A 16,796-nucleotide genomic window follows, 5' to 3' on the forward strand; every position below is an offset into this window, starting at 1 on the left:
ATTATCAGCAATGTTCTTCCGACGTCTGATTTCTTTTTAAAAAATGCGTTTCTAAAGTACATAAACTTTTGGGATTGATTGTATAGCCAATACACCCTTAAAATGTTCTTAAATTTAAGTACTCGAGTGTATCAACGATGTCCATCGCTCTATGAAACATATGAATATTTTTTGCCTCAAATCATAAGAACTCAACAATACAAAATAAATCTCTATCAGCAGAATCCATTAGAATCGACGACCGTCCTTATCGCTACTTGATTGCCCCCCGAAAAAAAAGAAACGAACACTCCTGCAACCCCTTTACTCGCGAGAGGGCTGAGCTCGACGAGCTGAACCGAAGCGACGTCGACGATGAGGAGAGCAGAGGCAATTAGCTGCGGCTCAGCTCGGTTCGGTGCGCCTCGTTATCTTTCCTTCACCGGTCCGCCTCGTGAGCATCGATTCCCCCCACACGACACGATCGCGGTTTCCTGAATCGCGTTTTCTTTAGCCCGATCGTGCCGCGAGATACTACGCCGTTATTGCTCAACCGGTCGGTCGCGAAACTTCTTATGCAATTAGGAGACGACGGTCGCGTTACGAACGCGTCAATTACTACCGTCGTGTAGTCGAAACGTTTCAATTAGAGGCATTGTGAAATCACCGGGGAAAGAAGGAGATTCGAAACTGTTGCACCGCGGCCAATTCCGCGCGAACGGGTGGTACGCGGCCGCTTAATATGCCGGGCCGCGGTCGAAATACGGGAACACAAAGCTTAACGCCGTCAAAGGTGGGCCAATAATGTCGTGTTTGTTATCGACCATTATTAGCCAGATGTCCGGAATTTCGAGTAAATTGCCGGCAGAAATTCCAGGACCAGTGGGGCGCGCGTTAGCAGTTAATATCGGGAATGTACGCCCGTTTCGTCGGTATAATAAAATCAACGGCGGACCTCTCGCGTCCATAAACTGCCGATCGAACATTATCTTCCCGTTACAGGACTGTAATCGCGCGAGCCACGGGCTGCGCCGTGAAACCCTCGCGCGCTGAAAAATGGTGTGCTTACGCTAGAATGCCAATAAACATCAAACAGTGTTGTCTGACAACGTCCCGAAACGATCTTAATATGAAAATCTTAATAACCCGATCAGTAAATAAGTGCGGAAGGTTTCTCGTTAGAGAATATTACCGCGATTATTATTTCGAGTAATCCGATGTTAGAGCGTCGGCCGTTGTTACAGCACGTAGCCTACGTACGAGTGGATGCTATTATTTGTTAAGCGGTGAAATATTACCTTCATTAAGACAGCCTGTTTCCAAGGATTCCCAGTCGAAAGAACGTACACAATTAATTACAGGTTCGAGCCGCGCGCACGCTTCTGTGTTATTTCCTACGAGCATCGAAATTTACGATCGCTTTTTGCCGGGCTCTCGAAAATCCTTGTAATCGAAAAACAAATTACGAGATACGTTTACGAGACGTGTTTACGATGGACGCAGCTAACGCGGCTACCGATTGAATTACCTCCTTCTTCTTCTTCTTCGCATCATCCTTATTATATTTTTATTGGAGTGTGAGGCATAAAAGATAATTCTTTCATTCAATTTCTCCCGACGGTATTATCAAATTAAATCTACTACCGATTTTATAGTACTCTTGTTAAACGAATACCATTACGAAAACCGTTTATCCCCGAACCGGAGACGAACGAACGAACGGGAAGCGGCCAGTCGAAAATTGCAATAATTAGAAGTCACGGGGACGGAATTACGAACCGCGGCCGGCCGCGTTGCTGACCAAGGATGGGAAATTTCAGAGCCTGTCCAGAAGGTGAGAAAGGGTGTTCGCTCGCCCGGGTAAGAAGAGAGAACGCTCTAGTGAAAACCGGTACGAGAAACGGCGAGGGGTTGAAAATTTCGCCCCGATGGTGGCCCGAATTAAGCGTCTAATTGTAAAGGCGACACGTGCGAGCGCGGAGCGAAAGGGGCCGGAGGAGAAGAGGCAGGCGCGAGGCGGGGGTACGAAAGAGAAGGCACAGAAGGTCGTCAAGGGTGGTAGAGGGTCTGGGAGGCGAGGAGGACGAATATAGGTAGGTCGGAGGTGAGAAGGTGGAGGTAGCAATTAACTTCTCCTCGCGAGATTAGAGCGAGATATTACGAGATATCGAGCGACTTAACGGCAACACGCGAGAGACTTCAAAGGCAGTAATAAACTGCCTCTAATGAACCCCTTATCGCTGCTGCCACCACCCTCCGCCTTCTTCAGCGAACTACCACTACTACCACTGCCGCAGCACCCCGCTGGCTACCAGCCGACGAACCAGGCTGCATGTATGCACGCACAGTGAGGGTCAAAAGTGTGCATACACTTTAAAAATAGGGGAAATAGTCGAAGAAACGTATGTATGCCGTAAATATTGGAACGTGAAGAGCTGCAAGTGTTTCATTAAATGATAATTGACATAGCGAATGTGTAAATTGTAAATTGGTGGGAAGAATGCACGTGCAGAAACGAATGTACAAGTGTAAAAATTCTCCGTTATTGAATGTTTTTGATCCTCGCTGTACTTGTTCTACATTTTCCGAGCCCGCATCTAGCTGAATCGTGAACCATATTCTTCGTCTTACTCTATTACATAGCCCGTATCTATCCAATCTATACACTCGCGACACCAGCCTCTGTTCTATCATCTTATCTTTCGTCGCTTATTTTTTAATTCCTACTCTTGAAGTTTTTCTGGGTATTTTTCTTCAAGTCCCCTTGTATCGTCGGCTCGCATCGCCGTGTGAACGGCACGATAAGGCGCCATTACCACGGTGTCGATCGCGATTTCTGTCATGTGGAAAACTCGTCCACTTCATCGTCGCGTGCCAGTCTCCATTACCATCTCCTCGTTCTGCAAATATGTTCCCATGAAACGGGCATTACGCCGCTCTTCGCAGGCGGTAAGTCGCAGAGAACGAGAGAACATCATGAAATCCATCGTGACGAACTGTCTCGAAATGCATCTTGGAGTACTTCGAAGAACGTGCATCGAGTCGGTCGCTGGTTCGCGCGAAAACGCTTGAACGGTGTAGGACGTTTCATCCTGAGCTACGATCTGGCCGTGTTCGTCCACTTTTCGCGTTCCTTTTTTTGCCCGTTTCCCTTTCCCAAAGCGACAACGCGGCGAAGTGCCGCGCTGCTCGACCGCGTCTACTCTTAATGGAATTACAAGCTGCAAACCGGTCCCCGGGACCGCGAAAGGGTTAGGAATCGCGTCGGCGATGTTCGCCGGCCGGACCGGGATCGACGGGGCAGCAGGCGAAGAGGAGAGTCCTGTCGCCAGGTTCCGTCAAGCCCAATCATGTTGATTCAACAAAGTACCCACCTACTCAAATTGCTGGAATTTGGTATTCGGCCAGAAAGACGGAGAGTGGAGGCGTAGAGAAAACGGTGAACAGGGAAAAGGAGAGAGGACAAGGATGAAGCGAAAGGGAGAACGAGAAAGAATGAACGGTAGGGCGAGAGAGAAGGACGAAGCGACGGATAGAGAAAGGGGGAGACAGAGAAAGAGAGGAGAGAGGTGCTCTGAAGCGGTCTGATTGCACATCTAGGCCAAACCAGCACCACGACGACGTCGCTCCAGCGGAAAGCCGAGCGATGATTGGCCGCTCTCTTCACTCCGCAACCCCTGTCCCTTCACCCTCCGTACACCTTCAATCCCTTCAGCCCTCGTCCGTGCGCCCGAAACCCGATGGCGTTGGAGGCTGGGGTGATTGGACGCATCTCGGTGATTGTGGCACCCGCCACCCTCGCCCATTCTCTCTCTTTCCTCCCGAAACTACCACCCACTCGGCTACCACCCACTCTCCGTACCCCCGTGTGTCCCGACTCGAATCGTTCCCATACCTATACCTAAACTCCCCTATCTTTCTCTCTCTGTCCCCCCCTTCTCTCTCCCTCTCCCATTCTCCTCATACCCCTCGTGCACGGCTGTAAATCGAGTTTACCCTCTTGCCGTGGCTCAGCCCTTCAATCAAACTGATTGAAACATTCCTTGAATCCAAAAGAAACGAACCACTACCTCCTACCCCCGGCCTCTATCCCTCTTCTCCGTCTCTTTTCTTCTACCGTGTCTCCGTCCGTCTCTCCTTCTCCCCTTTATCTCACTCTCACTGTTTTGCTCTCGCTCCGCCACGTCTCTGGATCAACCTTCTCTTTTGCCTTTACTCCCCATTCACTCGGTCGATCGCTGGCTCTCCCTCTGTTCGAGATATCCGTCTCTTTCTCACTCCTCGGCTCTGTCTCTGCCGCCTTCTATCCTATCCGGATGTGCAATTCGACCCTCTTTCTCCCTCTTTTCCATCCTCTGTTTCGGCTTCTTTCTCGGTTTCCCCTTGTAGCAACCCCTACCGCAAGCCTGATGTCGATGCTTCTGTCGCGTCACTCCGCTTCGGAGTGCTACTTCTCTCAATTCGGGATAGCGGCTTGTTTTCCGATCGAAATTTCACGGGAAAATTTTCTCGACGAGCCTCTTCGCGTTCTCGCGGCTGATTCTTCTGTATACATATACATTCACGCGAAGGGAAGGGAAACGCAACGCAGAGCGCAGTAGTTGCATCGTCTCGCGAGTGCTTCCTGTCAAAGGATTGTCTTTAACGACCCCGTACCGCGGGATCCTGGAGACCTAACGAGCGAACCGAACGGGATATTAAATTGGGCGATCCCTGCTGACAAATTGAACCACTTATCCTTGAAAACCACGATGAAACGCTGTAACGACTCCTCGTCGGCCGTTTTAAATGAACAGAAATGGATATGAAAATTATCTTTACAATAAATTCATACTGTATCGATCATTGTATCATCTCGTAAATCGTATGAAACTTCGCTGAGTTAGCTTTAGAAATTTTTTAAATTCCGAGAACCAATCCTTTTAAATTCCTTCAGTTTTCCTATCACTTGGAACGCTTTCAATTTCGAGATTCCAATCTTCGCGGAGTCAAACCGACTGTCGCGTAACTTCGTTCGGAGCGGAGATAAAATATACTCGGTTCGTTTTTTAAATTTTTCGATTACGCGGATACACATCCCCGCCTGCGCCAAGTAGAAACAGATCCGTCGAGGAGGAGAAACACACCGGTTGTAATTAACGGGGACGTTTTTCTCGGGTTCCGAAAGCGGGGATCGATTTCCCAACGACAACGACGCCCGACTTTCTGGAAATACGAAGGAGCCGGAGCCAGAGCTGGACATCTGGGTGGACGAGTCTCGGCCTCCAATTTCGGCATGCGGGACGGAGACGCCTCGTAATCAAATATTGATACTACGCTAGACTAAATCGTTCGACTGTGCTAACAGATTAGGGGACTGTACGTGTGCCACTACGGACCAAGTCCGTCGCGATCGTTTCGACGAGCACCACTACCACTATCTACCAGCATCACCACCGAGAATACGTATCCGAGGTCCGAGGGAATCTTATAATCGCTCCTATCTCAGTGAAATTAACATTTTTTATACGAATTCATTGTTTCGTAAAACAATACAAAAGTATCTAATTCCATTTTATAGCATTGTACTTAGACGCCGATTGGATGTCATTAATTGTATTAAAAAATTTGTAAAGCAATATTATGAATAAAGAAAATATGAACTGATTGTTGAGTTAAATTTTTCTACAAGTTCACATTTTACCTATGCCAGAGACAAAACGTCGCTTCTTAAATTCTTTGCAACGTAACGAGGACAGTCGAAGATCGTAATAAAGGAATTAATTAAACGAGGTATAAAATTTCATAACGAGAGACACCGGTCGAGCCGAACGTGTATTTTCCTTCACTGTCGACCGTTTAATTAATTCGTTTCCATCCCCGGCCGCGTCGGCCAATTCGTTTCGACTGCGTGTCATTTTCTTTTCACGTTTATCCAATTTATTAATTCGCGTATCCGTGCAACGTACAACTTCCGAATGAAGATAACGCGACATTAAAAATATTCATTTATTTCCGACGATCCCTTTTAATGAGGATTAACCAGAATTTATCGAGTCGCGCGCGCGAGTGGGAATCGTTAATGAGAACAAACAAAATTTCGTATAATTATCGTCCGATTTTGATCGAGCGTAAAAAAGCCGGCGTCGTTTCGAGAGCGGATCGAGAAATAAAAAAAGAAAGAAACGAATCCATTAGATTTCGTGTACATCGTTGGCCCCGGCCAGATTGTGCCGATCTATTTTAAGTTGATGCCAACTAACTTCTGCGTCTGTTTCTCATTAAATTGCGCTTTGACCTCGAATATTCTAAATTCGGAACGGTCTCCGCCGATTAGCCGTGTTCGATGCGACGCGCCATCCATTCTCTCGATTTTTTTCCCGAAAATCCATAACGATATATTTTGAGCTGCTTCTAATCACTTCAATACGAGCAATTCGCTATAAAATTATCGTGCTTCTAGAATCTGTCCTATGTTTCACATAATGGATTAATATAAATTTGTGAAATCAAATTCACAATGGAGATCATTAATTGGATGTAAATTGGAGGCAATCCAAAAAAGGCGACGAATAGATATTGTAAATGATTTGGGTGACAATCGAGGACAGGTGTCACCGCGACAGCTTCGTAAATTGCAGCTATTTTGCTTCAGTGGAATGTTGATTACGCTCGACACTTGGCGGCAACCAGTCTACGTGCGTCGGTGATTATCGATGTTCACCGGAAGCGTTCTTGGCCAATTCACTCGTGTACGAACGTTTATCAGTGTGAAAACGCTCGCGTATCAATTAACTCCGGAGCAAGTCTCACTTATCTAACCCGATTACGATTATAACGTTCCTGCTTTTTGCCGTGCTGGCCAACTTCTACATCTTAGACCGAACGACTTCTCGCTTCGCGAGATAAACCTGTGCTCAATAATTGAACTGGCTGATACGAACGTGCCGGCCGTGGAATTAATCGCACGAGCAATTGCGTGTCTGTGACTTAATGAACCCCGAAACGCGACGTTCGTGCCCATGTAATCCTGTTTCGCGATCAATCGACGATAGCTGCGACCAAATTTCAGCTGAATAATCAGGTCATCCTTTAGAAAGAAAATCCTAACGTTTCACGAAACTCAAGTAATTACAACTTTCGAATATTAACTACGCCTAACCGCGTTATTCGATTAAATTAGTCATAGAAATCAAAGCATCTTCAGCAAGAAGATAGCAATGATTCTGTATTATTATTTAATTTAAATCTATCAAAGTTTTTTGTTCTACGCCATAGAAATTCTTAACTTCACGTGGAATATCGCGGTTTCTAGTTCGCTTCAAGGATTCGCAAGACTGTCCGTACCATTAGAGGCGGACTACTCTCGATGGATACATGGAGTGCACCCTTACCTTCTGTAGTCGCTCTTGCAGAGGATCATGCCGCTCCTGGTGTAGCACGAGTGGCCGATTTCCGCCAACGCTGCGCCGCAGTACGAGCATTTCAGGCATCCGTTGTGCCAATACCGATCCATCGCTAGTAACAGCCATCTTTCTACTATCTGACCGCCGCAACCAGCGCACTGTTGGATCCCCGTTGGTCCGCTCGGGCCTCCTTCTTGCTGTAACAAACAGAAAACACGATTCTTCAGCAGGAATTCATACAAGATACCTTAATACAACTACAAATGCTTTCTAATTTAAATATTCATTTATTTATACGACATAATTGATGCCCAATTTGAATCGAACGAAGTTTGCGTAAAGATTTCGTAGAGTCTTGTAGGACAAGGTAAATAATGTTCCTGGGTTTAATTAAGCGCGTTCCCTGGGAACTTCTCGGCTAATAATTGGTTCACGCAATTAGAAAGGAACAAAGTTATCCGATGACTTCAACTTCTTGCAGGATTACCAGACGCGAACTTCGCGAAGTAACAGAATGGTGGAAATTGATTTGCTCGAGACTAAATGATGAACGGTCATTTTCACGAATACGCAATAAATAAAGCCCTCGATTTGTGAAATGATTGCTAAAATGTAAAGGGTGTGGCGGGACGGGTGGTACAACCGAGCAGGGGGTGATTTATTCATATTCAAAGCAAATTATTTTTTTCAAAGCAGATTATAATAATAAGCAATTTTTATAGTGATGAATCGCGCGAAGCCTTGACTATTCATTAGTTTTTATTAATTCATAGAATTTCGTGAAACTAATTCGTCGTACAGGTGCAAAATTTGTATCTCGCCTCGATTTTAGACAAGGTAAAAGTGCGAATTGTCTTTGCCTTTTCGAAGACGATAAATCATACCATTGTTTCCCTACGACCTTTCAGCCATTTCGTAACAAGCGAGCCCGCCATTAACGCGAGCGCAATTACACGCGTAATTACAGAAAGACGCATTACAGCGCAGCGCGCGAATTAAACGTCCAACCGGCGCCGTTTCCGCGTTTCGAATCGGCCAAGACTTTGACTGTCCCATTGCGTGTTCGTTCCCCGATTGCGCAACACCGCGAATAGTCCGCCGATTCTATTCATTAACCTGAGACGAGGGCAGGTACCGAGGCATTGCTATAATTAATGCGAAACCGAAAGTCATTAACCGGCGATAAATCATTGGGTCGGAGCATCAGGTGAATAGTCGTTCGATTATGTAATCGCCGGTAAGCGTGAATAATCGCGACCGACGTTGCTGATTATTAGAATATACGACACTGTTCATCCACTCTGCGTTCAGAGCTGACAGACTGAAAATCGTATGAAAACACAGAATAAAATAAAATTTGGACAAATTGAATTCCTTGTAATCGTATTACCCGTTCAATTTCATAAATCGATACATTTTTTTGTAAATACATTTTATCAGAAATATCATGAAAGAAATTGCTAATGTATTTGATTAGTCAACAATATTTTCTATTCTTGATAAAATAGCCTTTCGCGTGGTTACCCGTTTTATGCGAGCGAGTCCTAAGGCGGTATCGGGGCGCGATCTCAATCTATTTCGAAGCCGAAATTCACGTGAATCGTGAATAATGCAAGGAGTAATTAAAGAGCGGTTTATCTCGGAGGCGAATCTTTAATTACAGGAAATTGAAAAAAGGGGAGAGGGAGAGAGACAGGCGGTCGTTTTTCTGCAACGCGTAGGTACATTAGGCGGTTCTCCAATTTGCTGGAAGGAGAGGGAGAAAGAGAGAAAGAGAGAGAGCGTGTGAGCTGTTTGAATAACTTCGAATTCACCGGCCACGGCGTACACTACCCCCTTTTCTTGCCGGTCATGAGCGTCATTAATTTCTGTCACGCGCACAATAGATTCTAAACGGATTTAAGTGAGCCATGCTAATGGCCGGCCACTTCAAGCCCCCTTTTCTTCGATCCGCCGTAACTCGGAAATCAATTCATGTTCTAAACGGTGCATACATTCGCGCGACACGTTTTTTTTTCTAATCAGCATGCGGAGAACTCGAAGTGTCTCATAATCGAGTGATTTTACATGTCAAATTATATTCAATAATTTTAAAACCAGATCACTAAATAAAAAATATAGGATCGAAGTTTAATACATAAGCGTATTACTAAAGTGTAAGTATTGGACTATGCAATGAACGAAAAATATTTTTCCTACGTATTCCACCACTTTTACAACTTGTTTCGACAAACTAAGTTATTTTAGAGCTGAACGGTATTACACGCGCGAGGATTGCACGATGAGCCTCGAAAAAGCGGCGAGGGCAACTGGTTCCGAGGCCGTTGCTTGATTTACTGGAACGATTTCTATGATAATCGCGAGGAACGGGCAGCGAGGATTGCCGCGTGAACCAAGAGGCCGAGAGACACCGAAAGCTCGTGCGTAAATTGAAAATCGAACTGAGCTTTCGCGAGGGAAACGCGGAATTTGTTGGCGAATAATCGCGTAGCTCATCTTCGATCTATTGAAAAAAGAAAGAAGTGTAACGCCAGGAAATATACAAAGTGAAGAATACAACAAGAATTGTGTCTTGACTAGACCCATTACCAAGAGTATTGGCTAAATTCATTAATAAATAATGCAGGATTCAATTTTTATTAATTCCTTTGCATAGAAAAATATTCACGAAGAGATAATGTTTTAAAAAATTGATACGCCTCATTTAAAGCAAGTGAATTTCCAGTTCATCGGTTATTTGAATTCACACGGCAAATAGATTAACGAATCAAATATTCATGAAACTAGAGGCTGGATTTATAACTACGGGTGCATCAGGAACAATTTGCGAACAAACGATTGCCACAGAAAAAGTAATTCGAGAACGCCGATGGAGACACAGTTTTAGAAAGTGACGCGTACCGCACACAGGCATGGCGGTAATTTATCGAGGAATTAGCGTTGAACTCGTTGTCCGTGCTCCAACAACGGAGGAAAATCGTTTCCCTTTCTCGCTTTTTGCCCGACCCCGGCGACGCTTCTTTCGCAATTGCCACGCAATTACAACCGTCCGGTTACGATAATCAAATGAAAACTCGCGCAATTGCGCGTGGGTCGGAATAAGCACATAATAGTTGATCGGCGTCAATTGGATTTGTTCTTCCGATTCCGAGTTATCGAAGGAAATCTTGTCAACAGTGGAAGAAAGAGACGGGGGGGCAACGTAGATTTTAAATAAATACGAGAGAAACGTTCGTTGCGCAATCGTTCGCTCGTTGGAAAAATTTAATTAGTCTCCTCCCAACGAGGTTCACTAATGAGCGCCGTCTTCGCGACAAAAAAGGAACCACGAAGAGCGTCGTCTTTCCTTGTTGCAACTGGATAGAGCGATGGAGATGCACGAAGGTTGACTGATGAATATGCATATTTCGGAGGGTGGATGCAGCTAATACCGAAACGTTCGATCCACGCAGATACCATTAACGCAACGGCTGTGTGATGGGGAAGCAGCCGAGCAACGGGACAAATCAAGGCAATCGAAACTGGTGGAGTCGTTCGAGCAGTTCGCTCGAGCCTCGCATCAACGTTGCCGGCGAAATTTCGGGGAAATTCGGGCGTCGCTGGTGCAACGAATTTACAACGAGAAGTTACGAACATTTAACGAACCAATATTTTACTAATTCGCCGTTGTCCTACAGCACACGTCTGTATGACAAGGAAAAACAGTGATTTACAGTGTGCATTTTATGAAACAAACCGCACATGATACACCGCGTCGCGAACGACAAAACAAAGTAATCATTCGTGAGATTATCACGGCGCTTACAAGTTTGTCCCCGGGATAACATTTCATCTGGTTCATCCGAGACGTGATGGCGCTGTAGTGATGCGCGTGCACCTCCATGATCGCCGAAACGAACTACACAAGTAAAACGCGTGTCCGAAAACTGTGGCCCCTCTCACGAATTCACCCGGGCAGCGTTACCATTCGTCCTCGAGAGATCGGTTCACAGACAGCACTGAACTAAATCCTGTTTCGAACCACCACGCACCAAACGGACGGCCTTGATCCTCCGAGGATCATTCAAAATACTCGATTCATATAGCAACTCCGATAAATTGTTCTCGGATCTACAACGCGGCACGACCAAGTCGAGTTACCGTCGGCAACCGACAGTAGGCTTTTCTGGATCCGTTGCGACGCGTCGAGAGGAGCATCCCGCGATGGAGACTCTCATAGGTAAATGAGACCTGAAAAATCGTTAGCCGCGGATATCCGCGACGCAGAAAACGATCGTGTAAACAAGAAACAGGCGAGCACGCAACACGAGACAAGGACGAGAGAAAGAGTACAGCACGCGCCACGAAATAGAAGGACGAACCGGTCCCGACCGAAGTCAGCAGCAAACTGACTGGTCCGTGGCTGCTTTGGGCCTCTGAGGCCCCGGGTTCAGGTACCTCGGCAGGGCAGCAGGAGCGGCGGACCCCGTTGGTGGGGGGAATAAAAAGGTGAGCCTAGAAAGGACCTAACTAACGTTGAAAGGGGACGGGACCCATCTATAGTTCCGACCTGGCCGGACGAGGACAGAGCTAGGTGGTAGGGGAACGTGGGACTGAGACCGTGCGAGTATTATGGAGCGAAACACGCGGAGCGGCATGGAGCGGTGCGAGGAGGAACGTTCGAGGGAAAAGGGGGAGCCTGGACTCCTCGGCTGCGTCCCCTCCGCCCCTATTCAATTATATTTCTCCATGGTAAATGCCTATATTGTTACGTTTGTCAATGGCGAGCTAAGTGAGGGTCACGTATATAGACGGATAATGCCTTCTGAATTTTAGCCTGCGACCCTGACGACGCGGTTCTCTCAATCTTCGTTGAGAGATCGTCCGGGAGTAGGCCGGGGGTCGACCTATACGGACCACCTGTACGTTACGCCGATTTCCTCAGGGGTGAAAAGCCGTTTCGGATTTTAAGTTGTTGACAAGATCATTGAGATAGTATAGATTTACTCTGAATAAATTGTCCGATTATATACCTTAACGTTAAGCCAGCGCTGAGATAAACGGACTTTGAGATTAATGACAATCGGGTGCGGGGTGCGGGAAAATACATTTAATAAGCATAAGGGCTCGGCGCTCGGTATAAGTTGACGGTTTCGAATGGATCTCAGAATTGTCGCGTACGATTAACATTACCGAGATTAGCGCAAGTTATTATCATTCGCGGGAAATTAGACAGCGAAGGAGAACGGGTTTTACGTAATGAACGGTCGACGCTGGTTATTACGCGAACAATGAGCCGCGTACGCGTTCCACAGCTGCTTCCGGTTGAAAACTTTTTCTCGTGACCATCCTCGCGCGACCGGCCAACGTAGAAAGTGCATTTTAATCGTACGAGGAGAACCGTTTCGCCATACGAAACGTTTCTCGATCGGCCGCCTCTTCCTCTCTCTCAATCTCTCTTTCTCTCGCTACTTTCCGTGAAACGACGCCACTCGAACGGCCTCATTAACGAGGGATTTTAATTTAATTTGATTCGTCGTTTCATTTTGTAACAGCCGTCGGAATCGAGAATCTGGGAAGGGACAGAGTGGCTCGGGAATGGTATAATAAAAGTGAACGAGTAGTATAATGATATCGAAAATGATTACTCGATGAGAATAATAAACAGTCGATAAAAATTAGAGAAATTAATCCGTTGGCGATTCGTACCTCCGAAGTTTTTTGAACTCTCCCATAAAATCTAATTTGATATTAAACGCCCGATAAGATATCGCAGGCTTACCTTAAGCGTACAATTGTTGTTGTGATTGACCGGTGGATAAGCAGGGTGTCCCGGGAGGTGTGGGTGCGGGTGTCCTTGGTGATGCGGATGATCGGACATCATTCCAGCACCACCGTGATGATGCCCATTGCTGCCCATCCCCTGGCCAGGTTGCAGGGACCCATACGGAGTGGCAGGGTCGATGGCCGGCCCGTGAGGCGGCGAATGGGGACTCGGCAGGTCGGGGGTGGTCGTGGTACCACCGCCGCCACCTCCGCCGCCTCCGCCACCGGTGCTGTACCCGTGATGGGGCCCGGAATGATGGGGACTGCTCGAGAGCGAGGGATGATGCGGGTAGGCTGCGGAGTGGCCCGGATGGTGGGGGTTCATACCAGCGGTTAGAGCGCTCGCCAGCTTGACCGATGAGAGGGTGGGCCCTTCGAGCCCACCAACAGCTTCCCACGACGAAAAACAAAAGCTCGTGGCCTAAGCTGGAAGCTTTATCCGGCTCTCCTCGAACCGGCTCGCGTCTACCGGCTCTCCGATGGCACCTGAAACGAGAAAAAGGGTTGGTTTTTAAGGATTTCACGTATTCCATTTTGTTTAAGTAACTAACGAATCATTTATTGACCTTCTTTTATAAATATCGAATACTCGATTTCTAAATATTTCAGCAGATTAATATAATCATTTAATCGGTTTATAATACTGAAACGATGTACGCTAACTCTAAAATTGATTGCCACCGACAGTATCGATGAATAGATTCGATCGGCTAAAGAAAGTTCAAACAGCTTTCGAAACTTCTTTCATAAGGAGATCAGCCAGGTAAAGAGAGGAATAAAAATCAGAAGAGGAGCGAGGAGTGAAATACAATATTTAGGCCAAGATAGTTTCCGATTCGGTCGTAAAGACGACCGCCGCCGCATTACATTTCATGATGAAACCGTGCCGCTGTGCTGTTATTAATTTCACCGACGGTCGGAGTTCCGCGCAATTTTATTGGCCCTTAAGACGGCGCGCAACGATTTCATAATGTCCTTCCATCCCCGCTTCTTTCCCGCCTTAAACCATCCCCAGGCTCGATCGCAATGAAACAGCAGTTCTCGTAGCAAGACGATGAAACGAGGAAAGAGACGGGCGAACGGAGAAAAAGTAGGGGACGTGAGACCATTTACGACAGAGCAATTCGCGAAAGAGTTCGTCCGCCGAAGAAATATTTAAATTCAATCCGGGTGCAGCGGCAGTAAAGCACCACGGATTGCAACAGGGGTTTGGGTCGGGATCGAGGCAGGTCCAACGGGGGTGGTAAACGCGTCCTTGTTCGCCAGCCATCTCCTTTCTTCTAACTTGTTTCCTTTGATGCTTTTTCGTCTTGTTCCCCTCTCCGATACTCAACGGAATCGCGCGATAAAGACGTACTCCATTGTTACCGTAACTACCGACGAGGAGGATACTCGCCCGATTGGCAGTAATAAACATTTTACGAGGATCGATGCGAACGATTTATTTGTTTATCGAGCTTACCAGTAATTAAGGCGACCGATTAAGGACTGTTCCAAAGCTCCCAGTCCGTAAAAACTTCTAACGATCAATTCAAACGCGCATCAAACAACTTTCTCGGTTCTCTGTCGATCCGTCTTTGTAACCTAGCTGGAGAAAATTGTTTTCTTGCAGTAACTGATTAACAGAAGATTGAGAGGAGAAGCGGATAATTTACGTTTCCGTGGAGCAACGAATTTTTTTACTACCGGCATAGGCGTGACGACATCAAAGGTCTAATTTTCCGGCCGCTAATTCGAATCCGGGGCACGGGAAAACAGGGATTCGGACGAATCGATGGAGAGAGATCGTCGTTTCCATCGTGTGGAGGCCCTCGCCACCGGAAACGAAGCGTCCGCTGCGGCGTCGACGAACAAAGCTCGCTCTAATTACTACCCTTTATGATCTTTTCCGGCATCCAATCAGATTTCCCCGTTTTCCTCGCGCCGCGCGTTGTAATCTCGTTAATTCGCCGTTGTTAACGCCTCCTGGCAGCGGTTCGACACGTGATATACGTGTTCGTCCAAAGGAAACTATTCGTTTTCAAATCCCGAATGATTCCACTACACGCTCATCCTTTTCCCGCATCGGATAACAATATGTTTTAAATTACTAAATAAAATATGGACTTCCTACAGTCTTCCTTAACAAGTTCTCTTTGTCCGGCAAGCTGAGTAATTTTTCCAACTAAGCATAGTGTTAGGCATAAAGTAATTTGGGAAGTTCGGTCGCAGCGTGAAACGCAAAGTCCCTGGGTAAAATTTTCGTGAACCGTTGGTCGGCATTTAGAATTCATAAAACGAGCTGACCTGAACCTTCGTTAAGGGCCGTGAAACCGGGCGGCGTGTGACCTCCCTGGCACGCCCACCTTAATTAACAATAATCGTCCTTCCTGGTAGCTCAGCGGGTGTCGCTTCAGGGACACGATCGAGCTCCGCTCCTACCCCCGAAAACTTCTGTCTTTTTGTTAGCCAGGGGCTTCGGGTAACGAGTACCTTTTCTTCTCCGCGTCACCTTGCTTCGACCAGTTAGGTCCCCGAGCATTAAGGATATAACGGTGCTGTACTCGGTCCCGACCGTTTTCGAAGGTGAAACTGCTCTGCGCAGGTATCCTTCAAGTTGAATATCCAATTTATCCTGTTACGCGGCGAGTTTGTTTGTTTTGACTCCGGTTGGACGATAGTTTGTCAATTTGAATCCCCAAGCAGCGTGGTCAACCCGTTAAGCGCGGATAAAATACTCCAATAATGGATAGAGCGTGAAAATGATTACCTCAGTCGTCTATTAAAACAAAGAGTCGTTGGTAGAACGTCGAACGAAAACCATTTGGGAAAGGTACGTTTGACGAAACGCTCGAAAGACTATTGTAAGAAGAGAAAGTCGAAGACCGGATTTAATTATATGGATATTTTTGGATCTCGTGAAGCCGCAATATTTATCAGGCAACGTCCGTACACCAGAGAGGAAATTAAATTCAGAGCGAGACCTCGAAGGAATCATGCGCGTCCTGTCGCCCACCACCTGCCAGCCCTTCTATCTTCTTCTTCTTCCATTCGTCCTTCTTTTATTTTCTTCGTGTTACATCCAATTAAACCACGCAGCGTTACGCGCTAATTTCGTTCTTAATTGTTAATCGTTAATTATTAATTACCGGCCGGTTTATCGACCCATCTGTACGATGAGCTTTCATTCGCACGCATGTTTCGTCCCCCAAATGTGTCGAGCATTTTATGCAACGACGAAATCGAACGCGACCATTATGAGCAAAATCTGCAACTAACGTAATGACGTGTTGATATTGCTTGATTAAAAAAGAGAGCCCTCGGGCAACGTGTTTCCAGATGACTTCAATACCTTCGCTCGTGTTGCTTGGGAAACAATTGAGAGAAAGTATTAAATGTAATTAATTAAAAAGGTATAGAGCTAGAACGATTGAGATACGCGACTGGCGCAATCGTTACGCAGATTGGTGCAACGTGACGGCGCTATTAATTGCGAGAAGAAACTCGCGCGCGAGCGCCAACGCACACACACAATACGATCCGTACCCGTTCAATCTGTTCCAATTAGTTGCGAGGTTTGTTCATTACGTTCGATGATTATTCGGCCGGATAAAGGCGAGACGGTGACTTACGTTCCAGTTAAGGAAG

The 16,796-nt window shown here is 46.5% G+C and overlaps 1 protein-coding gene across 4 annotated transcripts in view; it reads right to left on the minus strand.

Moving 5' to 3' along the window:
* The window catches only part of LOC108627127 (LIM/homeobox protein Lhx9), a 205,217-nt gene that overhangs the window by 40,546 nt on the left and 147,875 nt on the right, over positions 1–16,796 (minus strand). For all 4 annotated transcript variants that reach the window (XM_026815354.1, XM_026815353.1, XM_026815351.1 and 1 more), the window contains 2 exons: positions 13,126–13,655; positions 7,353–7,561 (listed from right to left, as the gene is read on the minus strand). In XM_026815354.1, the coding sequence (XP_026671155.1) occupies positions 7,353–7,561; positions 13,126–13,494 (578 nt within the window). In that variant the 5' untranslated portion in view covers positions 13,495–13,655. The remainder of the gene's footprint in view (positions 1–7,352; positions 7,562–13,125; positions 13,656–16,796) is intronic.

Source organism: Ceratina calcarata, unplaced genomic scaffold, assembly GCF_001652005.2.
Source record: "Ceratina calcarata isolate Rehan_Ccalc_2016 unplaced genomic scaffold, ASM165200v1 scaffold44, whole genome shotgun sequence".
Lineage (NCBI taxonomy): Eukaryota > Metazoa > Arthropoda > Insecta > Hymenoptera > Apidae > Ceratina > Ceratina calcarata.